Source organism: Lytechinus variegatus, chromosome 10 (assembly GCF_018143015.1).
Source record: "Lytechinus variegatus isolate NC3 chromosome 10, Lvar_3.0, whole genome shotgun sequence".
Lineage (NCBI taxonomy): Eukaryota > Metazoa > Echinodermata > Echinoidea > Temnopleuroida > Toxopneustidae > Lytechinus > Lytechinus variegatus.
The window spans coordinates 3,066,068-3,094,034 of record NC_054749.1 but is presented as its reverse complement, the minus strand read 5'-3'; the positions used below and the strand labels follow the sequence as shown (position 1 = coordinate 3,094,034).

Genomic DNA, 27,967 nt, shown 5'->3' with positions numbered 1-27,967 from the left:
TTATGACCAATCTTTCAATTGCTTCATTGGTAATTAAGCATTCATCTATTATAACTAATCTCAGTGAGCCAGCATTTATTGAAGTTGATTCTTTTTAAACATTAATCTTTGTCCTTTCCTATATGTTACCCTCTCTCTTTCGGTATTTATCGGTCTCTTTCCTTCAGACACACTCTATATCTCTTTCATTACATTACAAATACCAAACATAGGAAAATGACAATCTTAACAAGAAAATAAAATGGAGTCAATTGAAATAAATAAAGTATGTTGTCTTTATTAGAGGCATAACTCCCTGGAAGAAATGCACGCTGTAATATTGGACAGAATAAAGTCTATTGCTTCTTCAATAATTTTTTTTTGTACATCTGATATCGATAAACAGGCAGATACTAGTAATCTCTTTTCAATGTATCCATACATACAAAATCCCAAGTCTTATGAAGATTAACCCCTGTACATAAAATTAAATGCATCATCAAAATATTGCTGAATAAAAAGGAGAAAATATGAATAGCACTATCCAGTCATATACAATATATCTGATTTCAAAAGGATCAATGTTTTTCTGATAAGATGAAAAAGACTTTCAATAATTAATCTTAATAAACTTCAGCTTCTTTCCCCCTTACCTCAACTGAAAAAAAGCAATGTATGTGTAGATAAATAGTCGTGTTGACCTGGGTAAAATTTCCACTTGGTGCGCTAATGCCCTTTGGTAAGGCATTAATCCTCATAATCAGGTCCCTCGGAGTGGACCTTAAGCTGTCGGTCCTCGGGTTGCTTGCTTACTAGCATTCATGCTTTCTTAATCCTGCAGAGGCCACAATGATTGTAAATTACCTATACATGTAGTTCACACCACTCATGTGAAATTGAGTTACAATCTATATATTAGCTATCAAGGCATTACGATGAAGTATGTGTCACTTCTTGGCCTCCATTCACAAAGGTGGAGCGTTGTGGCCCAGTGGATAAGTCTTCTGACTTTGAAACAGAGGGTCGTGGGTTCGAATCCCAGCCATTGCGTAATTTCCTTCAGCAAGAAATTTATCCACATTGTGCTGCACTCGACCCAGGTGAGGTGAATGGGTACCCGGCAGGATTTAATTCCTTCAATGCATGAGCACTGAGAGGCAGCTCGAGCTAAAGCTGGGGTAATAATAACAACGCGCCTCGGAATAGAATATTTCTAGATAGATGGCGCTGTATAAATGCCTAGTATTATTATTAAGGTGGTTTTGAATCTGTGGTGTGAAGCGACGCTTCTATCAGATATGATGCATTGACTACACTAAATACAGAAAGCATCCAAAGAAATGTGCGCTTTTAGCACAAAATTTACACATGTAACTAACATTACTGCATCGGTGAGCCAACTGTTCATGTAAATCAATTAACAGTGAATTCATTTATTAAAATCATTGGGCTCAATCATGCTGAAATCTTTAATAATAATATGTTTGTATTTATAGCATCTTGTGAAGAAAAAAAAAACAAATGCATTTGTTATTTGAGGCTCTGTCAATATTCAGGCTGAATTAAGCATAACCAATGAATGAAGCCATGGATTCAAAAACACATTCATGACTTTGGAACATTCTATTTGGATTTCATACTAGCCATTGACACAACAGTGTGTGTGTACACTATTAATGGCTGGTGTTTCCACCCAACATCACATTTCATAGAAATGAGTAAAGCACCTGGAATCATGTTCCTGGACACCTCCTTTGATCTTCTAGATTGAAAGTTCATTTTCACATGCTCCTTGATAGCATTTCATGAAGAATTTGTCAGTGAAGTTCTCTGACTTTTTGCTCTCAGCCAAATCAGAAGCAAGAATTTTCAGTAGCTTATAACATCTTTATCAGTGAAAAATCACTGACAAAAAATTTATGAAACACTCTTATCCTCCATTAATGTACTAATTCCATATGATTTCTCTTCTAAGTTGCTTCAGCCCATCAGATGGAAGGGTTCAAAGCAGCCTATTACATCTCTTGGTGAAAATCAGTGACACAGCACTTCTGTGAATGCTCTTGTCCTCAATCAAGTTCACATGATTTGCTCTGACCAATTTCTCTCGGCCAATCACACGCAAGGGTTTCCAGTAGCTTATAACAACTGCTGAATAAAATGTTCCTATCCTCAATCAAGTCCATATGATTTTAGGAGTGGTTTGACCTCTGCATCACGACCTCTGAACTCTCTGAAGACATCGCTAGGATGAGCACCACCTCCCATTCCAAGAACAGTATCCCGGAATCTGTGTGCAAAATTATTTTTTAAATTCAAATTTAGATAAGTACCATATTCAGGACTAATCCTGGGCCCCGTCTTACAAAGAGTTATGATTGATCCAATCAATCATAATTCTATGGAATTCCATCAGCGTCATAATTTTTTCAACAGGACATTTGCAAAATGTCCTTTGTAAACAAAGGAGAACACACCAAATTGTCAAGAAATCAATTAATCTTTTTTAAACAAACATGCATTTTATATGTTGACTTTGCTTAGTTGCGATTGATCGGATCAATCACAACTCATTGTAAGACAGGCCCCAGATATCACTCTATTGATTAATATCGGAATATTAATTTCTTGAGCTGGGAAAGATGATAAATTCAATGGATGGCGTATTTCATGGAATACCAGAAATATTCCACTCGTTAGGGTCAATATTCCACTCATGTGCGATTTGTGGAATATTTGCCCAAATTCCTGGGCCCGTATTCTGAAGTCAGGTTTAACTTAGACCATGGTCTAACTCTGTGCTAAAATTATGGGATGCCAAAAGTGTCAAATTTTTGTATTAAGTTTTATGTTTCTTATATTTACTGTGCTCTTTCCCGATTCAACAATGGTGGAGACAATCGTCTATTCATACTTCCTAGATAATTATGAATGATTTGAGAGCTAAATGAGTTGAAATATGATATCTCTACTGTTAGTGATTTATGTAACAATTGGCTATCCATACTTAAACCACAACTTTAAACCCGAGTTAAAATTAAACTCAACTTCAGAATACAGGCCCTGGAATATTTCTGGTATTCCATTCTGCTGGGCTGCTAGGGCTGCTGTGCCCTACTGCCGTAATGGCAAAGTTACCATAATTGTAACTCTTTATGAAATGGGCCCCTTATTTTAATCTGACTTGCATTTATATTCCGCCATGGACAACAATATGGAATGTCAGATTAAAAACCTGCAGGTTCCTATAATCTTTTTAGACTTTTCTTCAAAAGAGTCTTGAATAACTTAAGGAGGAAGAGAGGAAAGAAACTCACCTTGTTCCTACTTTCGCTAGCTCTTCTCTGTTACTCAGGCCAACGTCTTCAAAGGCACTAAATGCATCAGCTGCCATCACCTAAAACAAGAGAGTTTGAACACTTCAATATCACACCTGAACATGAAGGCAATGGCAAGTATTACGGATGATATCATTTAATGATAGTAAAGTCAGTAGTTCAAAGTTTTCACTAAGGTGTTTAAATGGGGTGTTGCTAGATTCAACAAACATATAATTCTTCAATTTGTACACTTAATTCACCCTATTGGTACAAGGCAACAGAATCAACTCCACTTCACTGTCTTTTGTGAAATTTAATTACACAAGGGATGACGAGAAACAGCTAGATGGACCTTCGGATCAAAAAAGACAATGCAGCATTTGACCCCTAAAATTTTGAGAAAATATTGATAGTGTCAATAAATATTGATATTTTATATAGCAGGCTGCCCAAAATTTCATTAGAATCCAATGATAGTAGATCGCATGGTGTGTGGCACGTTTAAAGGGCATCTCATATTCCAAGAATCTTTACAATTCTTTTTCATGGCAAAGCTTTACATGCTTTGATCATTAATTCTAAAGAAATAATAGGAGTCATATCTGTTTACCTCAGCCCATTTATAAGAGTAGTACCCTGCTGCATATCCAGATGAGAATATATGCTGGAAGGAACATGGAAAACGATCCTCCTGGATGAAAATAGAAATAAGCAAATTAAATCATTAAATCTAATTATAACACTTTAAGACAATATTTTCTTCTCCTGGATGGATTTCATCCTCCTGGATGAAAATAGAAATAAGCAAATTAAATCATTAAATCTAATTATAACACTTTAAGACAATATTTTCTTCCTTTTTTTTTGTCTCTCTCTCTTTCTCATACCACATTTTTAGAGCGCTAAGAGACCTAACTGAAATTTGCGCTATATAAAAATTATTATCATTATTACATACCACATAAAGTAATCTTAATCTTAAAATGGAGACACAGACCTACATGAGCTTTCCTGGAGTAGGGTCTCTTTTGTCCAATTTTGTTTTTTGTTGACAAAAAGTAATCAACCATGGACATACAAGGGTTATCAGCTCCCCAAATATTTATCATTTCCTAATTTGCGGTAAGCAATTCACCTAGGGAAGAAAATGGTTTCCTAGGGCTTGGCTACAATAGATAAATACCTGTATAGCTAATATGCCATCACAAATATCACTGCAAAACTTGTTTTGTGACCTTAAGACACTGCAACACTTGTATTGAATTTCAAAGGTCTCATAATCTTCCATAACTATCATTTAAATTCAATGCACTTCATGCAATCAATTTATCAACATGCACTAAAATAAACATATATAATGCTCCTCCTGTATGTGCAAATTATCAATCTCTGCTTATACTGAGGATTGCAAAATGAAGAAATAAATTGAAATTCTTGTGACAGAATCAATGTAAATTTTATGGATCATTGTGGCCGAGTGGATTAGTCTCCTGACTTTGAAACAGAGGGTCATGGGTTCAGATCCCAGCCATGGTCAGGGTTCCCACAGAAATTTAAAAACAGAAATTCCATGACTTTTCCATAACTGATTTGCTGCTTTCCACGAGTTCCCGTGACGTCCCGGGTGTTATGTCGAATTTGGGATGTCACAAAACTGAGAAAAATGGAAATCATGAAAAACCAATTATAATAGCAGAGTATGATCAGAGAGTATGAGTGTTGTGAGACAAGAAATACTGGAAAGCTGCCATAGTCAAGAGGTAAATGCAATTCCATGACTTTTCACAATTTTTCCAAGTTCCCTGACTTTTCCACGACCACAAATTTTTCCAGGATTTTTTATTACTGTGGGAACCTTTGGCATGAATTGATTCACATTGTGCTGCTCTCAACCCAGGTGATGTAGATGGGCGCCTGGCAGAAATTACTTCCTTGAAATGCTTTTGCACTGTACAAGAACACCAGGCTAAAGCCAGGGAATGATATCTAAGTCCTTTGGAAATGCAAAGAGACATTATATCCTAATGTGATGTGGGCTAGCCTATACCACAAAGAAGTTTTTCATTGTTCATTTATTTTTCTGAAACATTTGTAGATCCCTAACAGACATTACCTGTAGAGGTTTGATGATGGTGTATTCATCAGCTATTCTAGACATCACATCAAGCCAAGGATCAGTACTGTATAGAAGTCAAACAGTAAACACAAAAGATTACATAGAAAAACAGCAGTACTGGGAATCATTAGTCTAATTTGCAGATACTGAATGGCTCGTGAGGTGGGATCTCAGCAGAGCGCGCTGCTGCTGGTTTGCAAAGCAAACAAGCCTGAAAGGGCGAGCGAAGCAAGCCATTGAATTAGCTGTGGTACACACACTGCAGATGTGGGTCTACATTTGTAGACTAGGTAATCATTGAATCACAATCCAATAAATTTTGCATATTCGAATCACCCTGCTTTCAAATTTAACATAACAGAATTTGCCTGCATCAGATGCAGGCAAGACAAAATGATTGAGTGATTTAAGATCAATGATTCAAGAAAATTTAATGCAAAGATCAGGGTCCTCTTCTTATATTAAAAATAGATGCAATAGATTAAAATCCAATGAGATTGTGATTGATCCATACTTATCTAGTAATGATAATAACAATAATGGTGCTGTTTTAAAGAGTGCATGTATGTCTAAAGACGCTCTTGGCACTAGCTAAGCAAATGTCTTCTTGTATATAAAGTTACAATTTTAAACATTCTACAAACAAACATTTAATAACACAATGCAAAAAGATACAAATATAAGTGTACAATTTTGCATCACCCACTGGAATTGCTAGCTACAAAGTCTTAAATAATAAAAAAATATGGTATTGACGTACATCCATGACATTATACTATTTAAGTGGGGGGATGGAACAATAGATCTAGGCCCCCCCCCCTTAACAAGAGGTAAACCACTTGGATTTAAGCCCTGATCTACATGCACTATACAAATTTATTATCTATAAGAAATAAAATGAAGAATTAATTACAATATCATTAAATTACTATGCAAATTCTCGCTTACATTTCATTTGAATCTATCATATCTTTTGTATGGTGAGGACCCTGGTCCTAATAAGAGTCTGTGACTAAGAAAGATTTACACTAAGAATATTTTCCTGAGGTCTGAGAAAGATTGTTACCTTGTATGAAGCTCGAGATCCAGGGCTGAAAAGTAGAGCTGCCTCAGCATTGCTGAACCTGCCATGTACTTACGAGCTATCAACAACAATCACAAAACAGAAGTAGTCAACAGTAGCAACAAGAGATTTTCATGTTTTTAATTTAACACACAGTCAAACCTGTCTTATAAGTAAAATCAGTCTTTAGTGGACAACATAATTGTTAAAAATGTGTGTTATCAGGTTCCCCACATTCCATGACTAAATTGCTCCTTTCCATGACTTCCTGTGACGTCCCGGGAGTTATGTAGAATTTGGGATGTCACAAAACTGGGAAAATGGAAATCATGATCACCACTTAAAATAGCAGAGTATGATCACACAGCATGAGAGTTGCGAGACATGAAAAACTGGAAAAACTGCCATAGCCAAGAGGTAAATGTAATTCCATGACTTTTCACAAATTTCCAAATTCCCTGACCTTCCATGAACACAAATTTTTATGGGATTTTCCATGACTGTGGAAGCCCTGTTAACACATAGTCAAACCTGTCTAAGCAGTAACCTGTCTATAGTGAAAATCTGTCTTTAGTGGCCAACATAATTGTCTCCCAATTGATAGAAGTGTGTGTTAATATAGAACCTGTTAATAAAGGCCACCTGTGTCCAGGACCACTTTTTGTGTTTCCTATGATTGGCAAAATTAGACAGGCTTGACTGTGCAGTAAACGTGAAGTCACAAATTTTTTAAGAGTCACTTTCACACATCAAGGTACACTGGTCAGACCAATCGACACTCATCACTTGTTCTAAACTTGAAATTCTGTTTTGTCATAAAAATGTACAGAGCACAACCATGAATTCTGTTTTGCTAAGGTATTCAATGAACTTCCGAATGAAAAATGGAGAACAAAAAAAAAATTCTGCTATGAATTAGCGGTAAACAGGAAAAACACTATCCCAAGAAAAAGTTGACTAAACTTTATGAAGATGACATGCATCAAGCAAAGTAAAACTATACCTTTGAGCACTTGTTGAAAGAGAGTATCCGGTAACCTATCTCCCGTCTGGTAATGACTGCTGACTACGCCAACGGTTTGCGGGTCATAGAGCCAGTTCTCCATGAACTGTGATGGCAGCTCCACGGCATCCCATTCCACGTTGTTGATTCCTGCAGCTGATGAATAGGGCACCTGGGTCAACATGTGCTGAAGACCATGTCCAAACTGTATTTAAACAAAAATGTGGGATTAGAAGAGGGTGGAACTTGAACTTGTTCAAACAGGAGGCAATGGGGCACTTAAAAAAAATTTTGACAAGAAAAAAAGGTTATCATTAATGGCTAACATTTTCCCATAAAAAATGGGTATAGGACTACCCTTCATGGAGCAGCTGAAGCAGAAGCAGAAGAATGGAGAAGGATTAGAAGAACAAGAGGGGAAAAGAGGAAAGGAGGCAGAGAAGAAGAGGAAAAACTCAGAAGACGGAACACTAATAATATTAACACAAAACATATATCTTGACATCGTACCTCATGGAAGAGTGTTTCAACCTCTCTGAATGTCATCAAGGAAGGCTTGTCTTTTTGAGGCGGAGTTTGGTTACATATCAGGTATGCCACGGGCTTTGTTCCCAGCAGCTGACTTTTGCCTGCATCAATGTAAAAGTTTAATAACATCATTGAATAGTTAAATATATGTAGTACACCAGTCAACTATTCAACCAAGGGGCCAAAGCCCTCTAAAAGGTGGTGAAAAGCTTCTGCACTAATAAGCCAGTTCGTAGTTCCACTCTGCGCATGATCAGAGGAAGGTCATTTGTACTAAAGTGACATGGTGGTTTAAAATTTAATGAGATAAGCACCAACTTAGATACATGTATCCTTTTGGATTGTGTTTTTCATTTACATCCCTAAAAATAAAACAATGCGTCCACAAACGACTGGTATTTCAGTTTGCCAAGTACATTGTACAACATGCTATATATGCATTCAAAGTAGAAATGCAACAAATACCTTCATAGATTATTAATTGATGTGCTATTCTAGTCACCTGGGGAGCGTTTCATCAATATTTTCATCCGACAAGTTGTCAGATCTGACAACTTCCCATTATTTTGATTGGTTGAGAGGCACTGTTCCTATGGTAGCTGTCGGATAAAATGGGACTTGTCGGATAAAACGTCCGACAAGTCCTTTCATGAAATGCCCCCCAGGTCTATTCAATTTCTACATCCTGCTATGTAAGGCATGCTTACGTAATATCTTGCTTTGAAATATGCTTATCTTAATGAAATAAATGAAAGGTCATTTGACCAAAATTGTCCATGAAGTAACTACGAACTGGTCTATACTCTGCTAAAAATCATCACTTATCCCCCTTTCACTTTTTATTTCATTTTTATACCTTTATCTAAGATATTTCCTCCTAAACACTTGGCCCAATCCATCTCAAACCACTCATAGTGGTGCTAAAACTTAGTGAACCCCATCAGAAAAATGAACATATTTAAAAGTGTTCAAGTTCTGCCATGTTATAGATATTCAATTGTGAAATCAGGTTATAAACTATTACATTCAATAAGGTTTGTTTCTCTGGGCTTACCGGACATTGTAGTGTTTTTTTTTTTTTGGGGGGGGGGTTCACTAATTTTCTAGCATCACTGTTTATTTACTACTTCTACAACAGTTCATTCCAAGCACAATCTTTTCATGAGCTCACTTGTGTTCAGTATATCAGACAGTCAAACAATGGTAATAAAATAGATCTGGTTCAGATCCGGGACCCATATGATATCATAAATTTGTTAATTTGCACCAACAGTTAAAAGCTACTGAAATCATTCAATTTGATTGGCTGATAATAAACCTATTATAGAAATTGTGCATTTGTTATCATAACAAGTCTTTATGAAATGGAACCTGGGTCTAGATATCTACAATACCTTGGCATTGGTCCATCCAAGCCCCTCCTCTCTTTTCTGCAGGTCTAGAGTATGGATCCAAATAAAACGATGCTACCTGCTCCCCTGACCAGGAAACAAACACACAAATAAAAATTATATAATCATACCAGTCAAGTTTCAGTAAGATCATATTAGCAAGTTTTCGCACTACCACGCAGAACAAACTCTCGAACACAGTAAATGTACTGAAAATGCTTGTCAAATGTCAAATGAACAGCTGGGAGGTCTTTGTCGAAAATTGGTTAACTGGAAGTGTAGTTTGTCTTACGTTTTGGAGCTGACGAAAAATTGTAACTATGTTGTTAGTCACGGACGAAACTGCTGTTTTGATTCACCAATGTTAGACAAACACCTCCTGGGGGGTGTTTCACAAAGATTTAAGTTTGACTTAGGTCGCACTTAAATGTCGACGCGTACATGATATGCAACGCTCAATCTTATTGATCAATACGCAGTAGTGCGCGTCCTCTTGGCATGATCTGACCAATGCAGTCATGCCTTTTATACTGCGCGCAACTAGACATTTAAGTGCGACTCTAAGTCATACTTAAATCTTTGTGAAACACCCCCCAGGTTGCTCATTGTCATCAAGGGAACAATAAATTCTCTATCTTCTTGAAATTGTTCTGCACTGCAATTGTGAAAACTCTCTAATATTTAAAGAAAATGATGAATAGTGGTACACAGTGAATTGTGCAAGTTGTGCAAGATGGTCAAAATTCACCACATTGTATCCGTTTTAAAGTTGTTTTGTGCATTAATGTCAAACCAAATGGACAGAATTAAGTTTTCTGGCGTTTTTTCTAAAAGGCTACAAAACGGCTATAAAACAGCTAACAAAAGGAGGACAAAACAGCTACAGAACTGCTATTAAAGAAGGGCAAGTTGCTCACTGTTCTAACAATTAGCATAAAACTGATTAAAAGGGGGATCATATTTTCAGAATTCCATAAAAACATCAAAGCGATACATCATTTGACATCCTACTCCTGTAATCTGGAGGGTATTTTCACAAAGAATTAAGTATAAAGTCATGCTTAGTGCTGACATGCAAACATTATACAACGTCCAGTCTCATTGATTAATATGCAGTAGTGCGCGTCCTCTTAGCATGATTTGACCAATGCAGTGAAGCCAGAGATGCCAACCTCTTGACACAAAAAATCAGACTGAATATTCTCAACAAGTGGAATGCCTCTGGCCGTCTCACCTGCATCACGCGGTTCAATATAGCAGCAGTGCTGACTTTGAATACTACTCTAACTCGCACAAGATGTTCAGTGATCCATGGTTACTCTTATGTCCACTTTTTATGAACTAGACCAATAAACTTACAGAGACATGGTGGTTATTCAACAAAAAAACCCAACATGGCCAAAGTTCATTGACCTTACATGACCTTTGACCTTGATCATGTGACCTGAAACTTGCACAGGATGTTCAGTGATACTTGATTACACTTATGTACAAGTTTCATGAATCAGATCCATAAACTTTCAAAGTTATGATGGTAATTCAACAGATACACCCAATTCGGCCAAAGTTCATTGACCTTTGACCTTGGTCATGTGACCTGAAACGCGCACAGGATGTTCAGTGATACTTGATTACTCTAATGTCCAAGTTTAATGAACAAGACCAATAAACTTTCAAAGTTATGATGGTAATTCAACAGATACCCCCGATTCGGCCAAAGTTCATTGACCCTAAATGACCTTTGACCTTAATCATGAGACCTGAAACTTGCACAACATTTTCAGTGATGCTTGATTACTATTATGTCCAAGTGTCATGAATCAGATCCACAAACTTTTAAAGTTATGATGGGAATTCAACAGATATCCCCAATTCGGCCAAAGTTCATTGACCCTAAATGACCTTTGACCTTGGTCATGTGACGTGAAACTCATGCAGGATGTTCAGTGATACTTGATTAACCTTATGTCCAAGTTTCATGAACTAGGTCCATATATTTTCTAAGTTATGATGACATTTCAAAAACTTAACCTCAGGTTAAGATTTCGATGTTGAATCCTCCAACATGGTCTAAGTTCATTGACCCTAAATGACCTTTGACCTTGGTCATGTGACATGAAACTCTAATAGGATGTTCAGTAATACTTGATTAACCTTATGGCCAAGTTTTATTAACTAGGTCTATATACTTTCTAAGTTATGACATCATTTCAAAAACTTAACCTCAGGTTAAGATTTGATGTTGACGCCGCCGCCGCCGTCGCCGCCGCCGCCGCCGCCGCCGCCGTCGGAAAAGCGGCGCCTATAGTCTCACTTTGCTTCGCAGGTGAGACAAAAATCATATTTTTTAGTGAAAAATCAGATTTTCACAAAAACTCAATATGACCAGTGCAAGCCTTGAATTAAGCAGCTGCAGGCCGGGGGCAATTTTTTTTTAAAAATTGCCCCCGGCTCGCGAGCTTTTTACAGGAACCGGGGTGCAATTTTCTGGAACAAGGGGCAATTAAAAAAAAAAGAATATAACTGTGAACCACACTCCAAATTTGTTTATAGTAAGCGCAGCTCCTGCAATTTTCAATTAGTACAGAAATAGCATGCTAAGTAATAGGCTTATTCAAACAACTAAGAAATCAGATTTAAATGTTTAAGTGTGTTTTGACACCCTCACTCCACATCCCCTTTACATGGGCTTATTTACTTTTCATCTTTAATGAACCACAAACAATGAACCCCCCCAAAAAAATCTAAATAAATGAATAAAATAAACATATAAAAAAGAGAGAATTCAGATCAAATAATAAATTTACAAAAAAAATTTTAAGGTTTTTTTTCATGGTTAGAATCACGGGTGTGGGTGAGTGTTTGTGTATGATTGTGACTGTGAGGTGCACTTGGATTGCATATAAATTATGTTAAAGAAATGAAGAAATTAAATCAATATCTAACTCAGTCTATTCAAATTCCAGCACATAGCCACAGGCTACATGTAAATTTTTAAATGTACATGTATTGTAGGTTCATGTACCTTAAGTTTTTCACAAGTTATTTGAAAATGCAGATCTTCACAGAAAATGCCTTTCATTCTGGGAGAGTCTAAATTCTGTAAAAATGTATTCATTAATAACTTAAATATTCATCACAATGAAGAAATCATGAAGTTTTTTTTACAGTTTTCAAAAATTAACATGAAATCTAAACTCTATCTGAAACAGAAAATCACCATCACCATCACTGAAACAGAAAATCGCCATTACTGATAGAATTCTCACCCAGAGCTCTGACAGAGAATATGAGCTCAAAATGGCTAGCTAACAGCATCCAAGTACCACACTCACCTACGTGCACGGCGTCCTATTTTTTTTTTAGATGGAGCCTTGTTTGATGATTTATTGTCTGATATTTACCCCTCACCAAGAAAGAAATTAAAAAGCTATAATTCACAACTATTGACTTTGGATTAATAAGGCTCCGTTTTGACAAGTAAAGTCGGCGACTGTGAGGATACAAGACTCGCATATCCTGTGTTGTGAACGGGGATTTATCTCCTGTGCAATTCAAATTACTATATCACAGAATTGTGATATCCTGACTGGAACTGTGTGCATTAGAAATTGCACATGGTGAAGTAGGGAAAAACTGTTACCGCTATTGGAAGCACGCGCGTACATGTATTACAGGGAAAATAAGACGGACATAGCTCACTTTTTATGGTACTGAAAAAACACGCACTTGGCAATTTGAAACTGTGCTTATCGTAAATTGAAAGTTACTTGATTTTGGCTTTTCAGATATATGATATGGCTTCACTGCTCGGGCGGGCGCATACATACACAACACACATATATGGGACAAAAACAGGACTATGACAGAAAGTCGGGAAATCGTATTTTTGATGGCCAAAATCGTACTGTCGTATTTTACTTGTTTTATCGTACTAAATACGATAAAATCATACTGGTTGGCATCTCTGTGAAGCCTTTTAATAGGAGTGGGCTATACATGGGTCAAAAATACTTTTTTTGTAATTTCAATATGGGAACAGTTTTTTTTTATTCCTTGTAATGTATCTCAACATGAAATGACAATATTTTTTGTCTCGGGTCCGAGAAAAAAGTGTGCCGGGCCAAAATCCAAAATGGCCGCCAAAACCCCCCAAAATCACAGTTTTGGCCACAACTTCTTTATTTGGTGGTCTTTTTCTGTGGTTTTGGTGTCTATTCATATGTTTTAGGGGGCAGGCAATTTGTTTTTCCTATAATCAGCACTTTTAAACCATTATTTGTAGAGTTAAAAGGTAATTATACCTAAATTTTCCAATTTTTATAGCCTTTTTTCAGCCAAATGTAGGTTTTATCGTCCCGGAGTTCTTGGATATTAGATGGTACGAGGTCAACAATAGCAAGCAGCTTTATAGAGCTATATTGCTTTTATTCCTCTACTATGGGTTTTACGGATATTTGTGAAATATATCTTAAATTTAAAAAAATGTAAATTATCCATAATTATAATGAAATTGTACTGTTTACTTACCTTTGTTACTGAAAATCTTGTAGAATTGCACATCTTCATGCCATTTATCAACTTCATCATGAGCAGCAGGCTAGAAATAACAAAAAACATCCAGGGTATGATTTTCTATTTTTTTCTACATAAAATAATAGATCACAAATGTCAAAGCTGAATTAGAATATGTAATCTAAAGACCATTCATTGAAGTAATATCAATCTTTCCTCAACTGATCAAGCTAAAAGGATATTTCTATTAAAGAATATGTCTTGCTCAGACATAAGCCAGAGTTATCAACATGTGGCAGATACTAATTCTTGTGCACGATAAAGAGAAGATTTGAGTAATATCATATACCACAGCTAGTTAAATTATATTAAATGGCCTTGAAGGGTACATCAAATATATTGCCAACAACGGAATCATATTGGCCCAAGTCTTTAGACAAAAGCAATGTGGTGCGTTTGAGCAAGAAACCAGGGAAAATACAAAGGTATATTTTGTGTTGTCTCTGCATGCTAAGTCAATATGCACCTAGAGACTGAGCAAATACAAATAATAAACCTATCGCCTTTCGAAAATTCAGAAATATAGGGCAATGCAGTTTTGTAAATGACCAGCTAGGATATCTGATAGGGTAATAATTGAGGGTAATAATTGACTTTATTCTCAAGAGTAAAACAACTGCATAAATCCCGATATAAAGCAGAAAGCAATCCTGGTATCATTAATTTATGTCTGATTCATACATTCTGTATAATATTTGTCTACAATTAGTTACCATTTCTTTATTCAAAGAGATAAATTTTCATATGTCACTGCTAAGGTCTAAAACTACTTAAATAGAATTTATTTTATCAATTTCAATAAATGTTACACACATTGGCCAACATTGATGTGATAAAGAAAAATCTGACATGTAAGGTCAAAATTGTCTGTTTCTGTGATGTTACAGAAAGAAAACCATGAATATATAAATAAATAACTGAATGACTCAATCAATCAATTAAATAAAGTAAGAAAGTAAGTAAGTAAATAAATAAATAGATAAACAAATAAATGAAATAATTTATAAATTAATAAATAAATCCTTATTTAGTGGTTAAAAAAAAATGACCAGAAATGCCATTTATTTACATTCCTCATACTACTGTGTTACAATTCTTATCCTTGGCTATGAAATTCAATCATTACTTTACTTTTCAGTTACGTATATCTGAATTAATTTGATTTTTTTTCTTTCTTTCTGGGTGTTTTTCATCAAAGTTCAGGTCTTTTCTGACAAGACTAAACTAATGTTTTTGAAAAGATAAGTGCAACATACCTTTATTTGAACAGAGAAGAGGAATGAAGTAAGATTGAAGAGCCCATCTAACACCTTTGAAAGTGGAAAATACGGCCTCAAATCCTCATCATTGAAGCTACGGAAGACAAATAAAATCATATATATAATATGTATACATAATATATATTAATACATTAAAGTAATTAAAAAAAAACCTCAAAAGAGCAAGAATTTATGAGAATCAAGAGTGTTTCATCTACATTTTCATCTTGACAACAGCAGAGCTATGGACACAAAATCACATTTTGAAATTTTTAGTGTAACATATCTTTTGAACCGTGTACCTGGGCATCGTATATTTCGTCTAAAAGAAGCAGGAGACTCAATGGCAAAAAGTCACAGATCGTGACGAGAGCTTTTTGCATTGCAAAACTCATAAAACCCATACCTGAATAGATGTTCTCTCTGCCTCTCAGCCCAGTATGATAGGTCCCATAGACTCAAATCACCATGGAAACCATTAGAAGATGCAAAAGATTGTAGCTCAGACAACTCCCTATGAAGAGAACAAAAGAATGTCAATGTTTAAGTCTGATAAATTCAAGCAAACATAAGAAACCTGCATGCAATTCGCATTCCAATGTTCAATTTCATTTATTTCAGGTTTTAAATTCAATTTCAGCTAATATTAGCATAAACCTAAATCAGTTTATATTCGTAGCTCTTTGGAGTCAGTTTCTGACAAAATCCAACCATTAGTCTTACCAACCTGACTCAGCACTACTCATAGACAAGTCTTGTCACACTAAATTTACCTTCATTTCAATTCATCTAGCATAAAAAGTTTAACAGAGACTTTACAACATACAGTTTTAAACTAAAATATGAGTGATGCTCTATCTGTATGGTTAGCAATGCTAGTGAATTGCAGAAAGACATATCAAAGTGATCTTTTATTTCATTCATTTCATTTTTCAATTAAAGAGATATCACTTGTAAAAGTCTGCAGGTAGCTTGGTAACAACATTAAGAAGAAATGAACAATGATATGAATCGAATTTATTCATATGAAAATGTTCTCATCTTATTGCTGAAAAATACAGTTTTTTACAAGACATGGGGCCCGTTTAAAGAGCTTACAATTGTTGCAACTTTGCCATAATGGCAACTATCATGGTAACAGGGCTTAGCAGCCAATCATTATCAAGGTTTCCACGGTAGTTGCCATAATGGCAAAGTTACAACAGTTGCAAGTCCTTTATGAAACAGGCTCTTGGGTCTGTTTCATAAAGACTTGTTATAATAACAAATGCAAGATTTGTATAACAAATTAACTAGCAGCCAATCAGATTGATGTATTTCAGTAGTTTATAACTGTTATTGTAATTTTGTTATTGTGACAAGTTTTATGAAACAGACCCCTGACCTATAATTTTGCGATTCATAGGGCCCTGTAACACAGAGCTTAGTGACTGATCATGGGACTGATTTTTATGATTGATCATACAAAATCCATGTGATCAAACAAAGATGAACAGTCCCATGATCAAATGCAAAGCTTCATGTTACTGAAACCCTGGACATGTCTAGTTGTGCCTCTGTACGTATTACACTATAAACTGCATTTGGCATCCTTCAGACCAAGTAGGTACCTTTTCGCTGCTACCTTGCTCCTGTCTCTCAAGTCATGGATGAGTTTCCATACATTCTCTGCTTGGCCAGCCATTTTAGATTCCAAAGAGAGGGCAGCGAAATCCTTGTAACCAAGTAATGCAGAGATCTCTCTCCTGAGGAATGCAGTCATGAGTGATCATTGATATACTTTAATTATCATGATTGATATTAAAGGTAAATGAAAGTAGTTGCACCAAACAATCATTTCATGAGAAAGTCTTTAAATTCAAGGTCAATTGCCATCATATTATCACAGATTTAGATCTGGTACATTGAAATAAACTTATCTTTTTGTGAAATCATGAAATCTTAGCTGAAAACTGACAATTCTGATGATCAATAACACAAATAGGCATATGTGGGACAGTGTAATAATATTTTTTTGAAAAATACCTGACATTTCATGGAATTCCGTGCATATTTTGCTCATACTAATACAGACAATGCAATCCATTCTACAACAAATAAAACCAAAAAAAATACTCCTATGTTTCAACAGTTTTTATTCTAAGACAATTTTAGCCATACCTTAGTTTTCTTATTTCTTCTATGATGCCACTATTGTTATGACTTTCCTGGGAAGCTCTTGTAATATAAGCTCTATACACCATCTCTCTCAGGTCACGACGTCTGCTGTGTTTCATAAACGGCTCAAAGCAGGGAAGGTCAAGGGTCAACTTCCAGGGTCCTATATCTGGATCTACTCTGAAAGGAAAATATAAAATTAGATTTACTTGTTAATTTATGTATGTATGCATTATTTTTCTTTCACAATTTTGATTTTGCTCAGTTTGTAAAGCGCTGTGATACAATCATTGTGAAGAGCGCTATATAAATACTTATATTGTATTGTAAAAATGTGCTTGGCTAAATTCAATACCTTCACAATCATTTTTTCTTTCATGTTGAAAATAAATATTGTGACTTTTATAACACATGTAGAATTTTTTACTTTTTATCTTGGCTCAAGAAGTATCAGCTTTGTTTTAGGACAGAGTCAAGTTAATAATTTTTCTTTCTGCGGATTCTGGCACAATGTTTTACTGTAAAATCTTTTCTGATATAAAAAATAGATATTGTGCCATTTAAAATACAAATAGTAGTGTAGAATTCTATTTTAGCTCAAGAAGTCATAGCCTGCTGAGCCAAGTCACATTTTATTCAAGACAAAATATGCAAAATCATCTTATTTAGAGTTTTATGGGATGACTTACTGCCTAGATCCTTGTGAAGCAGAGGCAGCCATGAGCTGTTTCAGGGATGCCGGTAAACCTTCTACATCATTCTCATCATTGAGCTCTAAGCTGAATGCCTTGGTTGCATCAAGAACATTGTTGCTATAATGAGTTAATAGAAAGTGTGTTTCTATAAGATTAAAACTTTATATCAAAACAAATTCTAAATATTGAAATCTTGTAAAAGTCTAGATAATTTTACCTTGAACCAGCTGAGAGTGAGAGAGGAAAATCAATCTGACCCCCCTCCCCCCCTGCCAGAAATTTGTGATTGTCACAAAACCACAATTTTGTGAGTGTCAAAGCACTGATTTTCAACCTCCTCAGTCACTTGAATCGTATTTCATCATTTGAAATTGATCTGGAATATATTCAGACATGAAAACAAATTATACTAGCAATAAACATATCTGACCCCCTTCCAAAAATCTGTGATTGTCACACAGCCAAAAGTTTGTGAGTTGCTTCAAAGCACTGATTTTCAACCTCCTCAGTCACTTGAATCACATTATTTTATCGTTTGAAACTGATCTGGAATATATTCAGTCATAAAAACGAATGATAATTGGAATGAACATCAATTAGACAATGAGAAACCAATTAACAAATAAATTCAAATTTTACATTATATTAGTAAACTACAATATAAGAAAGTGCTTTGAACACCTTGAAAGAGATTTTAATAACATGCATAATTGAGGGAAATGATGAAGAATTATAAGTACATGCATCTAATTCATTTGATGTAACTTCTGTTTAAAACCAGAGGGTCATGGGTTCAAATCAAAGTCATGTAATAATTTCTTTCAGCAATAAATATATCCATATTGTGCAGCACTTGACCCAGGTGTAGTAAAGAGGTAGATGGCAGGAATATTCAGACCTTGATCAACTTGCATGGCAAGGTGGCAGCCAGGCTACAGCCAGAGTAATGATGACAATAATGCCTTGAGTACTCTACAGTGAATACCAGCATTTCAAAAGTTGCAAAATGATTGCTCTTTACATAATAATAAAAATAATATAGGATTTGTATAGCGCACGTATCTATCTTGCTAGGTGCTCAAGGCGCTCCTATCTTACCCTGGCTAAGCTGGTCTACCGATTCAGGTGAGCCAGCTTTTTGAGGAATTTCTTCCTGCCGGTACCCATTTACCTCAACTGGGTCGAGTGCAGTACAGTGTGCAAAATTTTCTTGCTGAAGGAAAACATGCCATGGCTAGGATTCAAACTCACAACCCTCTATTTGAAAGGCGAGAGTCAGAACCACTAGACCACGACGTGCCCAATAATAAAAACGTCTCGTCCTGCCAATAATTTGACAGATACGAACCTCCTAACACCTGTGAAAGAACTTGCTTGTCTCACCTGAAATCATTGCTTAACTTTGCCAGCTGCAGCCTGATTTGATTAAATGTTTCTTTGTCTTTTCCTGTCAGCTCAACCCCTCCCTGCCTTGCTTGTCTGACTGCCGATTGTAATATTCTTCGCTGTGGGGTGTCCAACTTCAAGCTGTCAGCATGCTCTAATAACTCCTGAAACGTAAAGTACAGATATGAAAGGGAATATGAAAAGATGCAACATGTGATACACACATACTGGTAGATATAATGACATTGGTGATGATGATAATAATGATTATGATGATAATGATGAAGATGATGATGGGGATGTTAGTGATGGTGGTGATGATGGCAAATGATGGAGGTGAAGATGATGATCGTCATGATGTTGATGGTGGTGGTAAATGTGAAGGGGATGTTGAGGATTATGATGATGTTTAGGTACAATTCATAAGTAAATTTTATACTCTAGATTCACTCACCTTCATGGCATTATAGATAACTTCACTTTGAGCAAGTTTCGTAGACACCATGACAACGGCCGGTTGAGCTTGTTGATATGCTTCTCTAAGCTCCTGATTGTTCTTGACTCCGTTGAGATGCGACACCATACCCCAGCCATACTCCAGAGGGGCACCTAGTCTTTCTAATGGGTCAGATACCTTGGACCATGTCACATCACTGGTGGCATAGCCTGATCATAAAACAAACAGACTCAGTAATGCATTTCATTCCCTGGCAAAGAGATAAAAGCCTACTACTGCACAGACATAGCGTACATACTTCTATGCTGCAATCTTATAGAGCACTTACAAATTCTGATATAAGTGTTAAGTGTAGGCTAGATTTAAGACTGTCTGAATTGTATCTTTACATTTTGAGAATGACATAATGTGACATACGTATACGTATGCCACAGGAATGAAAGAAGGTAAAATCATTGATATATATGAAGAAAAAAAAATCATAGCTCTGGATAAACAAATGTTTTACAGCCATCTGAATTCATTGCAGTGCCAATGGCGGCCAACTGATGTAATGATTGCTACAAAAGTTGCATTTCTATAATAATCTCTGTCATTTTCTGTATTGGATACATTATTTTGTTACAGTATTTTGTAACTTTTCACAATATTTTGTACATTATTTTGTAAAAATGTGCTTTGAAAAGCAGAATAAATAATAAATAAATGATGAAAATATGCTGCAAGCAAAATGACAAATTAAAATAATGCAGTGTAATCTTTTGTGGGAACCAGCAAAGCCACTAGGAGGTACTACTATACCATACCTTTATATGTGTCTTCAATTTCTTCAATAGTCTTCTCAAAGTTTTGGACTAGCTTCTGCATCCCAGGACCTACATGACTTGCATGGAACGATTGGAACTTAGGAAGACCATCTTGCATGAGAAGAGAGTTCTCTGACTCTGGCACTGCAGTACAAAACTGATTACTCGGAATGATATACCTGGAATGGGATAGTGCATAGATGGGGGGAGACAATTTTTCAATGATAACTGATTTCAGTGTTAACTTTGAATTGAGATCATAAAAAAAATCAATATCAACTTTGTTCAACTCAAGTTCAAGTTTTATTTTCATTTCCATCAATAACATTACGAATAAATACAAATCAGACATACATCATAATATAAACAAATACAAAAGTAATAAGGTTAAAATGATTACAAATCAGCTACAAATTCCAAAACATTTGCAAAATAACTCTAACAAAATCTTGTACGGAAATGAGGGGATCCACTGAAAAGCATTGCTTTTAGAGCGTGGATCCCCTAAGATAACTCAATCAAGTTAAAATAAAGAAGTACAGTTTACAAGGAACCCAGGTTTAAAACACAGTGAAATTAGACAAGATATCATCTTTTATTCAAACAAGCCTGGCATCATCAGAATCCATAAATGATAAGGAATAGAATGAAAGACTCCTAATAAAAATGAATTTCTTATATATCATGGAAAATAAAAATTCATATTAATGATACAAGTCACACAAGTAGACGCAACTTTCTTTCATACACATGTTGGGTATGAAATGCCATAAATTTCAATATAAGTGGAAGGGGGTGGGGGCAAGGTTGCTTTATCTATCTATAGGGCTCATTTTCTGCACTACAACACACATGGGAAATACGGGCAAATAAAGGGGGAATTGTGGTCTTACTATAGGGCATCCAAACCATGCAATGCAGTGGTTTTCCTTGGCCTGATATTACACATACCACTAACTATCTATATTAAATCACAGAAAATTCTACATATTTGTTGTGCAGTCAGTGATTACAGAAAAGGAAATATTCATTGTATTTCTTTTGTACCTCTCAATGAAATTCCCCAGAGCAGAACAGTAGAGGTTAATAGGCTTTGCACCAGATACTATGTGTACACCAATTAACAGAAGGATGAATAGACTAATTATTCTCCTGCAAAATATAAAAAGTGGGGGTAAAAATGACTTTTAAATTTAAAAGAAATCAAACTTTGATGGCACATTGCTCTAAAAGAAATTAAACAAATTTGTGATGCCTAAATGAAAACAAAATGACATAGTAAATGTATGTTTTTTAAATTAAAGTTGCAATAAGGCTCTGCAAATCGTAAGATTAGATATGCTCTTCTGTACTGCTCAGAATATTTATTGATTTGTTCAAATCTAAAATGAATAATACGCTCATCCACAGCCTGAACGATGGATTTGAATAACCAATTCCAATGTTCAGGTGGAATGGTGTTGTGGTGGGATTGGCAATCCCCCTGGCTGGAGCTGTGCATTGAACTTGACTGCTCGCTCGTCCCCAGACACCCTCCTGTCTTTCGCTTTTTTTTACCTGCTTAAAACTAAGTTTTTTATTGTTTGAATCAAGCTATGCTTATCAATAAGCATCTTTCCACCTACACTTTTTCGATATACCGGTATTAGTAATACCGTTCGGTATGAACGTCATACCGGTGTGGATACCGCCATTGAAATTTCAATACCAAAATACCGTCATACCAAAAGTTGAAAATGTCATACCGGTATTTTCTTCTGTATTGTCGTTTATGGGTATTTCTACAGTAAAATTAAGCCAAAACAATAAGTTCTTTGGCTCTCTCAACGTATTTAATGAAATCAGAATCCAATAATCTAACCTCGAAATGAATACATCGCCCCTTAACTACTGTCTGAGCTCCGCTAGCCGCTGCATAAGGCCTCGGCCCCACCGCTACATACATGGGGTGCATGTTGGCTCATCTCCATATGCACTCGTGTACACAGCTACAGTAAACAACGAAGTCGATCGAGACGGAGAGCATTTCATGAAGAGTTTTTTCAGTGGTTTCAACAACAGATTTGCTTTCCGCCAATCACATGCGAGGGTTTGCTAGCTTGTAACATCCCTCTACACAAACAAAATCACTGACAAAACTCTTTTTGAAACACTCCCTAGCCTGCCTTTTGACCACGTGGTGTATTGCGGGCTTCAACAAAGTATCAACCTTGGCTTGGGGCGTTGACAGACAAACCACAGGGATTAACACTTGTTTTTTCTTTACGCAAGTTTTTTTTTTCTCGGACTGCTCTTAACTTGTATCGGGAATGTCCACTGAGTTTTTTTTTTTTTTGGGGGGGGGGGTGCTGTGCATTGACAGACAAACTACAGGGATTAACACTTTTTTTCTTTATGCAATGTTTTTTTTCTGGACTGCTCTTGACTTGTTTCAATTATGACAAGTTTACTTTTCTACTATAAGCCTGCTACAAAAATCGTCTGACTCCCCCCCAAAAAAAAAAAATAAATACATAAAGAAAAAATAATACATTAATAAATAAATAAATCAAATATGAAAATTTAAAAAAAGACAGAAAATGTTGATAACATTAACAGGAAAAAAATGTTACGCCATCCCTCTTTGTTTATTTTGAAAATGATCTGTGAAGTGATCGTAAATGGAAGAAAGTGGCTGAGAATATTTGTGTGATTTGTGATGGGTGTTGTATCCGTTTTGTGCATGTGCGGTCATGAATGAAATAAGACAAACTATTGGATTGATTGTAATTTAAATTCATGATGGTCTCGTGGCGTGATAAGATGATGATCAACTAAATTTTGGCATGTGTGAAAGATGAAATTGACAAAAATGAGGGAAGATCGGAGAAGAGGAGGATGTTGATTGTTCGTGGTAAGAGAGGGGTGGTGACGGGGAGAGAATGGGAAAGAGTGAAGAATTAAGGGGCTGGAGAGATACAGAAAAACAAAAGCAAGAAAAAAGGAGTGAGAAAGAGGCAGCCGGGGGATAAGAAGTTTAGGGGGAGGGTTTTACTTTTAGACAATGTGGAGATTCACAAGAGGGGTGGGGGGGGGTTCAACACAATGGACATTTATAAGAAAAGTTATTTACGAGACGTCAAAATTTGAGGTCAATAAACTTTGAACCTTCGACGAACACGTGTTGATATGAGTGGTAAACAAAAGGGGCGAATCTGAATGAGTGGGGCCAAATCGGAGAAGGGAAAATCACGCATATCTCCTTGACTGTTTTAGCAGGGAATTTTGGTGCTTGGAACTTGGGGCATGTACACACCTTTAGCAAAGTAAGTAGCAGTGAGTTGGTGCGATGTAGCATTTGGCAATTTGACTTATTGATTTCGTACCATGTGCTTGCTGAGATAATTTTGCACACATGCACAGGTAATTCATAGCTCTCGTTGGGGAGAGCGCATGATCATCTAACTTTTGGTAAAGAAAGAGAAAGTTTTTGTCAATGAGAATGGACCATGCTGAGCATTCCTCAGCTGACCACAAGCATCCCCTCTTTATCTGAGGCCATATCAGGGCTAAACAAACATTTGACACTGTTTGCACAATAAATTGGGGATTTACTCGGTATTAGTCGGTATACCGGTATTGAAGCTATTAGTAATACCGGTATTGAAAATATCAATACCGAAAAAGCTTATTTCCACCACCACCACCCACCACCTTTCAGTGTTTGTATTTTTCTTATTCCATCTTTTCCTTTTAGTACACATACCGGTAATATATCAAGTTGCATTATATTTTCGTCATCATTTCAAGTTTGATGTTTTTAATCTGTGTATTCTATGTATATATACCTGTAAATTGTACGCAATTCAGCCTTTTTTAATAAAACCTTTTCAATTTCAATTTCTATGTAAGAATGTGGGTCAGATGATAAGTGAAAGCTCACAGAGTGGCAACAATATATATATATCGGTAATAAATGACTGTGGAGGAGGATAAAGTTCATACTTCATGTTAGTTGGGCAAGTGGTGTTACAACGATCCCAATCAATCAATCCCAATCATTTATCATGACAATAAAGGTGTTTTGAAAAAATAAATCAAGAGGAAAATTACTGGTGAATGTTTGGTTAAATTCCATCAAATGTTGAGAATGATTTTTTTTTACATTTTTGAGACATCATACTACAGTGCATATCAAAAAAAAGTTTACACTTTGAAAAAGCACTGGGAATTAAAATATATACAACATGTGGGTAATTTTTTCACATATAATATTGAGTTTGGGTCTCATCTATCCAATGAAAGTAAAAGTTTTGACAGAATGTTACACTTGAGTGAGCTCTGTCCATTTTTGTAAAGCTCGCAGAAATCTGTTTTTGCAGAAATGCTCGTTTTCACGCTGTGTCAAGGGGAAAGGGCGATATCAAACTTACTCTGCGAAACATAAAACGGATACATTCTAGCATTTTGTAGCAATTTTGCCACCCAAATTGAAATTTCAACACTTGGTAAGCACAACCTTTACCCTTTTTGTGCCAGCTGGATCTGAGGACATAACTGAATCTGAACAAAAGTTTATATCATACATTTTCAGCATTTTTTCACTAAGTTTTTATCATTTAAAGTGGGTTTACATTCCATTTTTCATTCAATACTTGTTTCTCCACACTTTTTCAAAGCTTGGCAATGATTAACAAAATGAAAATCAAGCCTAAGCCATTACATGTAAATCACAGGTCAGTGTAAAGCAAATATCGTCACGATGGCTTTGGTGTGTGGGGTGGGGCGCAATGCACTCTTCAAAGTGTTTTGGGCAAGGAAACAAGTTTAAAAAGGTAAAAGATATCTTCAAATAAATTTTACTAGCTAAATTCTACATGTTTTTCATGATTAAGGGCAACTTTTGTTCGCATAACTATTTCAAGGTTCTGCGCGAATCATTTTTCACTAACTTTTCAAAAGTGGTGCTCACTCAAGCGGAAATATTTCTTGACAGTTTTATCGTCATTTACTTAAATGGATCTGTACCAATGTTAAAATGTGGAAAAGTCTTCAGAATATTACAAATGTATAATTTCACAGGGTTTTTTCTAAGTGTAAACTTTTTTTTTGATACGCACTGTATATCATGTATAAGTCAGTAGCTCCTCCATATATTACGTAATAACTTCCAATTTTTTAAAGAAAACCTTTTTTTCTGATGGTAGGGGATATGGAAATGCTGTGTCATTTGAAATATCCCCCCCACCTGCACAAATAAAATAAAAATTCTTCAGAAAATGGCATTTTGGATATTGGGGAACATATCACATGGCATATGGAGAAGCTGCTCATCTATAGTATGATATCACAAATCTTTTTTTTTGCTAATTATTCATAATCACGTATTAAATTTTAGTATTTGTGAAATAATAATTTTTATCTATAAATTGTTCTTCAAAACGGCACCGCTAATCGGATGTACGTCATAACGAAGCGGTTTAAGGGTCAAGCTGTATTGTTTTTGCTTTGTTGACAAACGGATCAAGGGATCTACAGAAGATCGGTCTCATAGGAGACATCTCATTTTTACCATTCATAGTGAGATAATTTGTATCCCTTTATACACATTAGGCACATGATGGTTCATAGATACATAAAATTCACCCCTACCAACCAATTTCACCCTCTAACTATGGATTTCCAATGGAAATCCATCTTTGTTTACATGTCTATATTGTTGTCTCTATATGGCCGGCGGTTCACTTCAACTTCAAGGCTCCATGTCTGAAGTACATGTCAAAATTTTAAAAAATATCAGACATGGAGTCCTCAAGGCTAGAATTTTGCATTGTTAACCCCCTAATGGCGGCTGCACAATCGCAAGCCGTCTGTGACTGTGTACGAGAATTTTAATAAAAATGTTTAAAAACTCGAATTTGAAACAGACGGCGCGGCTGCCACTCGACTCACTGCCAGCGCCAGTTTAGTGCCAGCTGTCATGGGCATGGCTGTCTAAATTTCTCTGAACTCCAGCTCCATACCCTCATTAGACCAAAAGCTTCGGTCTCTGTTTTGTTGGTTGTTCAGCTGAACTTCGTTGGCTTCACTCACCAAATACAGAGACCGAAGTTACTTCTAGCGCGATCTGTACAGGGGACTCAATGGCCATATGTTTATGTACTTAAGATCGGATAAAACGGGGAAGTGAATTTGCGCGACAGCCGAGGTAAGTCACTGTTTTTGTTCCTTTTAACTTCATTTTTCTCCGTTTTTTGGCAATTGATGCCAAGAGGGAATATAAATTTGCACTCTGGTCACTATAATTTTCGAAATTTTTATTCATTAAAGACAAAAATTGAAAAGCCCCGACGGGGGGATTTTGCATTGCAAGTCCCCTAATGGTGGCTGCACGATAGCAAGCCGTCTGTGTACGAGGAGAAATTAAAAAAAAATGTTAAAAAAACTCCTCGAAACAGACGGCTGCCAGCTGTCTATACCCTCATATAACTAAGTGCCCCCCAATCCTGGAGAGTGTAACTAAACAATTTACAACTTTATACAAATAACTTTTGAAAGTTAGCTTAGTTTGTGACGAGTCAGAGTCGACTCCCACTGGCTAGCACTTTACCATGTCCGATGCGGACGAGGAGTATTGTATCCACACATTCGTCGACATTTCTGCCGCAACTTCCCCGACCACTTCAGGGAACGTACGCTATTCAGAAGAGGTGTTGCAGCCGCTGCTTTCAACAAGCTCATCTTTCAATCCAGATTAGTGCTACTATCAACAACAGAATGATCTCTCAACATTCGGATTTAGTCAATGTTATCAATTAAAATTCAGAGGAACGAATCTGTCAGAAAGCATAGAAACAGTCCGTCAGAATAATGCTTCTAAAAAAACCTCGTGTCACTTTGCATGACTTTCCATGCCGCACTCCGACTTATGTATGACAAGCCGGCCAAGCAAGATGAAGACGTTTTTCATCTTATTAATTTATTCAAAGATTCTCCATTTATAATAGATTGAATGGCGATCAGCTCTGAAATTGAAACGTCCAATGTCCAAATATAGATCGATGTCATGATTTAGCAAAGAAAAAGTAACGTGAATCCATAATAACCAAGAAATTATCTAAATTCAGTAAAAAGATGTCTTAGGAAAAGATACCCCATCCACTTGGCACTTCACACTTTACATGCGCGCTCCCCCAATTCGTACATGTATAATGCCTAAGTTGCATATCATCATATATATCCATCTCATGGAT

General features: G+C 36.0%; 1 protein-coding gene across 2 annotated transcripts; it reads right to left on the bottom strand.

Moving 5' to 3' along the window:
• Positions 1 to 257: 257 nt before the first annotated feature.
• Positions 258 to 27,850, bottom strand: LOC121422507 (probable cytosolic oligopeptidase A). Of its 2 annotated transcripts, XM_041617626.1 has the most exons (19): positions 27,325 to 27,850; positions 21,783 to 21,887; positions 20,736 to 20,914; positions 19,927 to 20,138; positions 19,470 to 19,636; positions 18,081 to 18,203; positions 17,395 to 17,571; positions 16,845 to 16,979; positions 15,641 to 15,748; positions 15,232 to 15,328; positions 13,931 to 14,000; positions 9,404 to 9,487; positions 7,992 to 8,110; positions 7,482 to 7,686; positions 6,482 to 6,557; positions 5,413 to 5,479; positions 3,910 to 3,990; positions 3,297 to 3,376; positions 258 to 2,269 (listed from the first exon to the last, which is right to left on the bottom strand). In XM_041617626.1, exons 1-19 carry the CDS (start codon positions 27,453 to 27,455, stop codon positions 2,152 to 2,154), a joined length of 2,334 nt encoding a protein of 777 aa, XP_041473560.1. In that variant the 5' UTR covers positions 27,456 to 27,850; the 3' UTR covers positions 258 to 2,151. The 2 variants fall into 2 exon arrangements, with proteins under 2 accessions (XP_041473560.1, XP_041473561.1); XM_041617627.1 differs by lacking the exon at positions 21,783 to 21,887 and having other exon boundaries at positions 27,325 to 27,847.
• Positions 27,851 to 27,967: the final 117 nt, after the last annotated feature.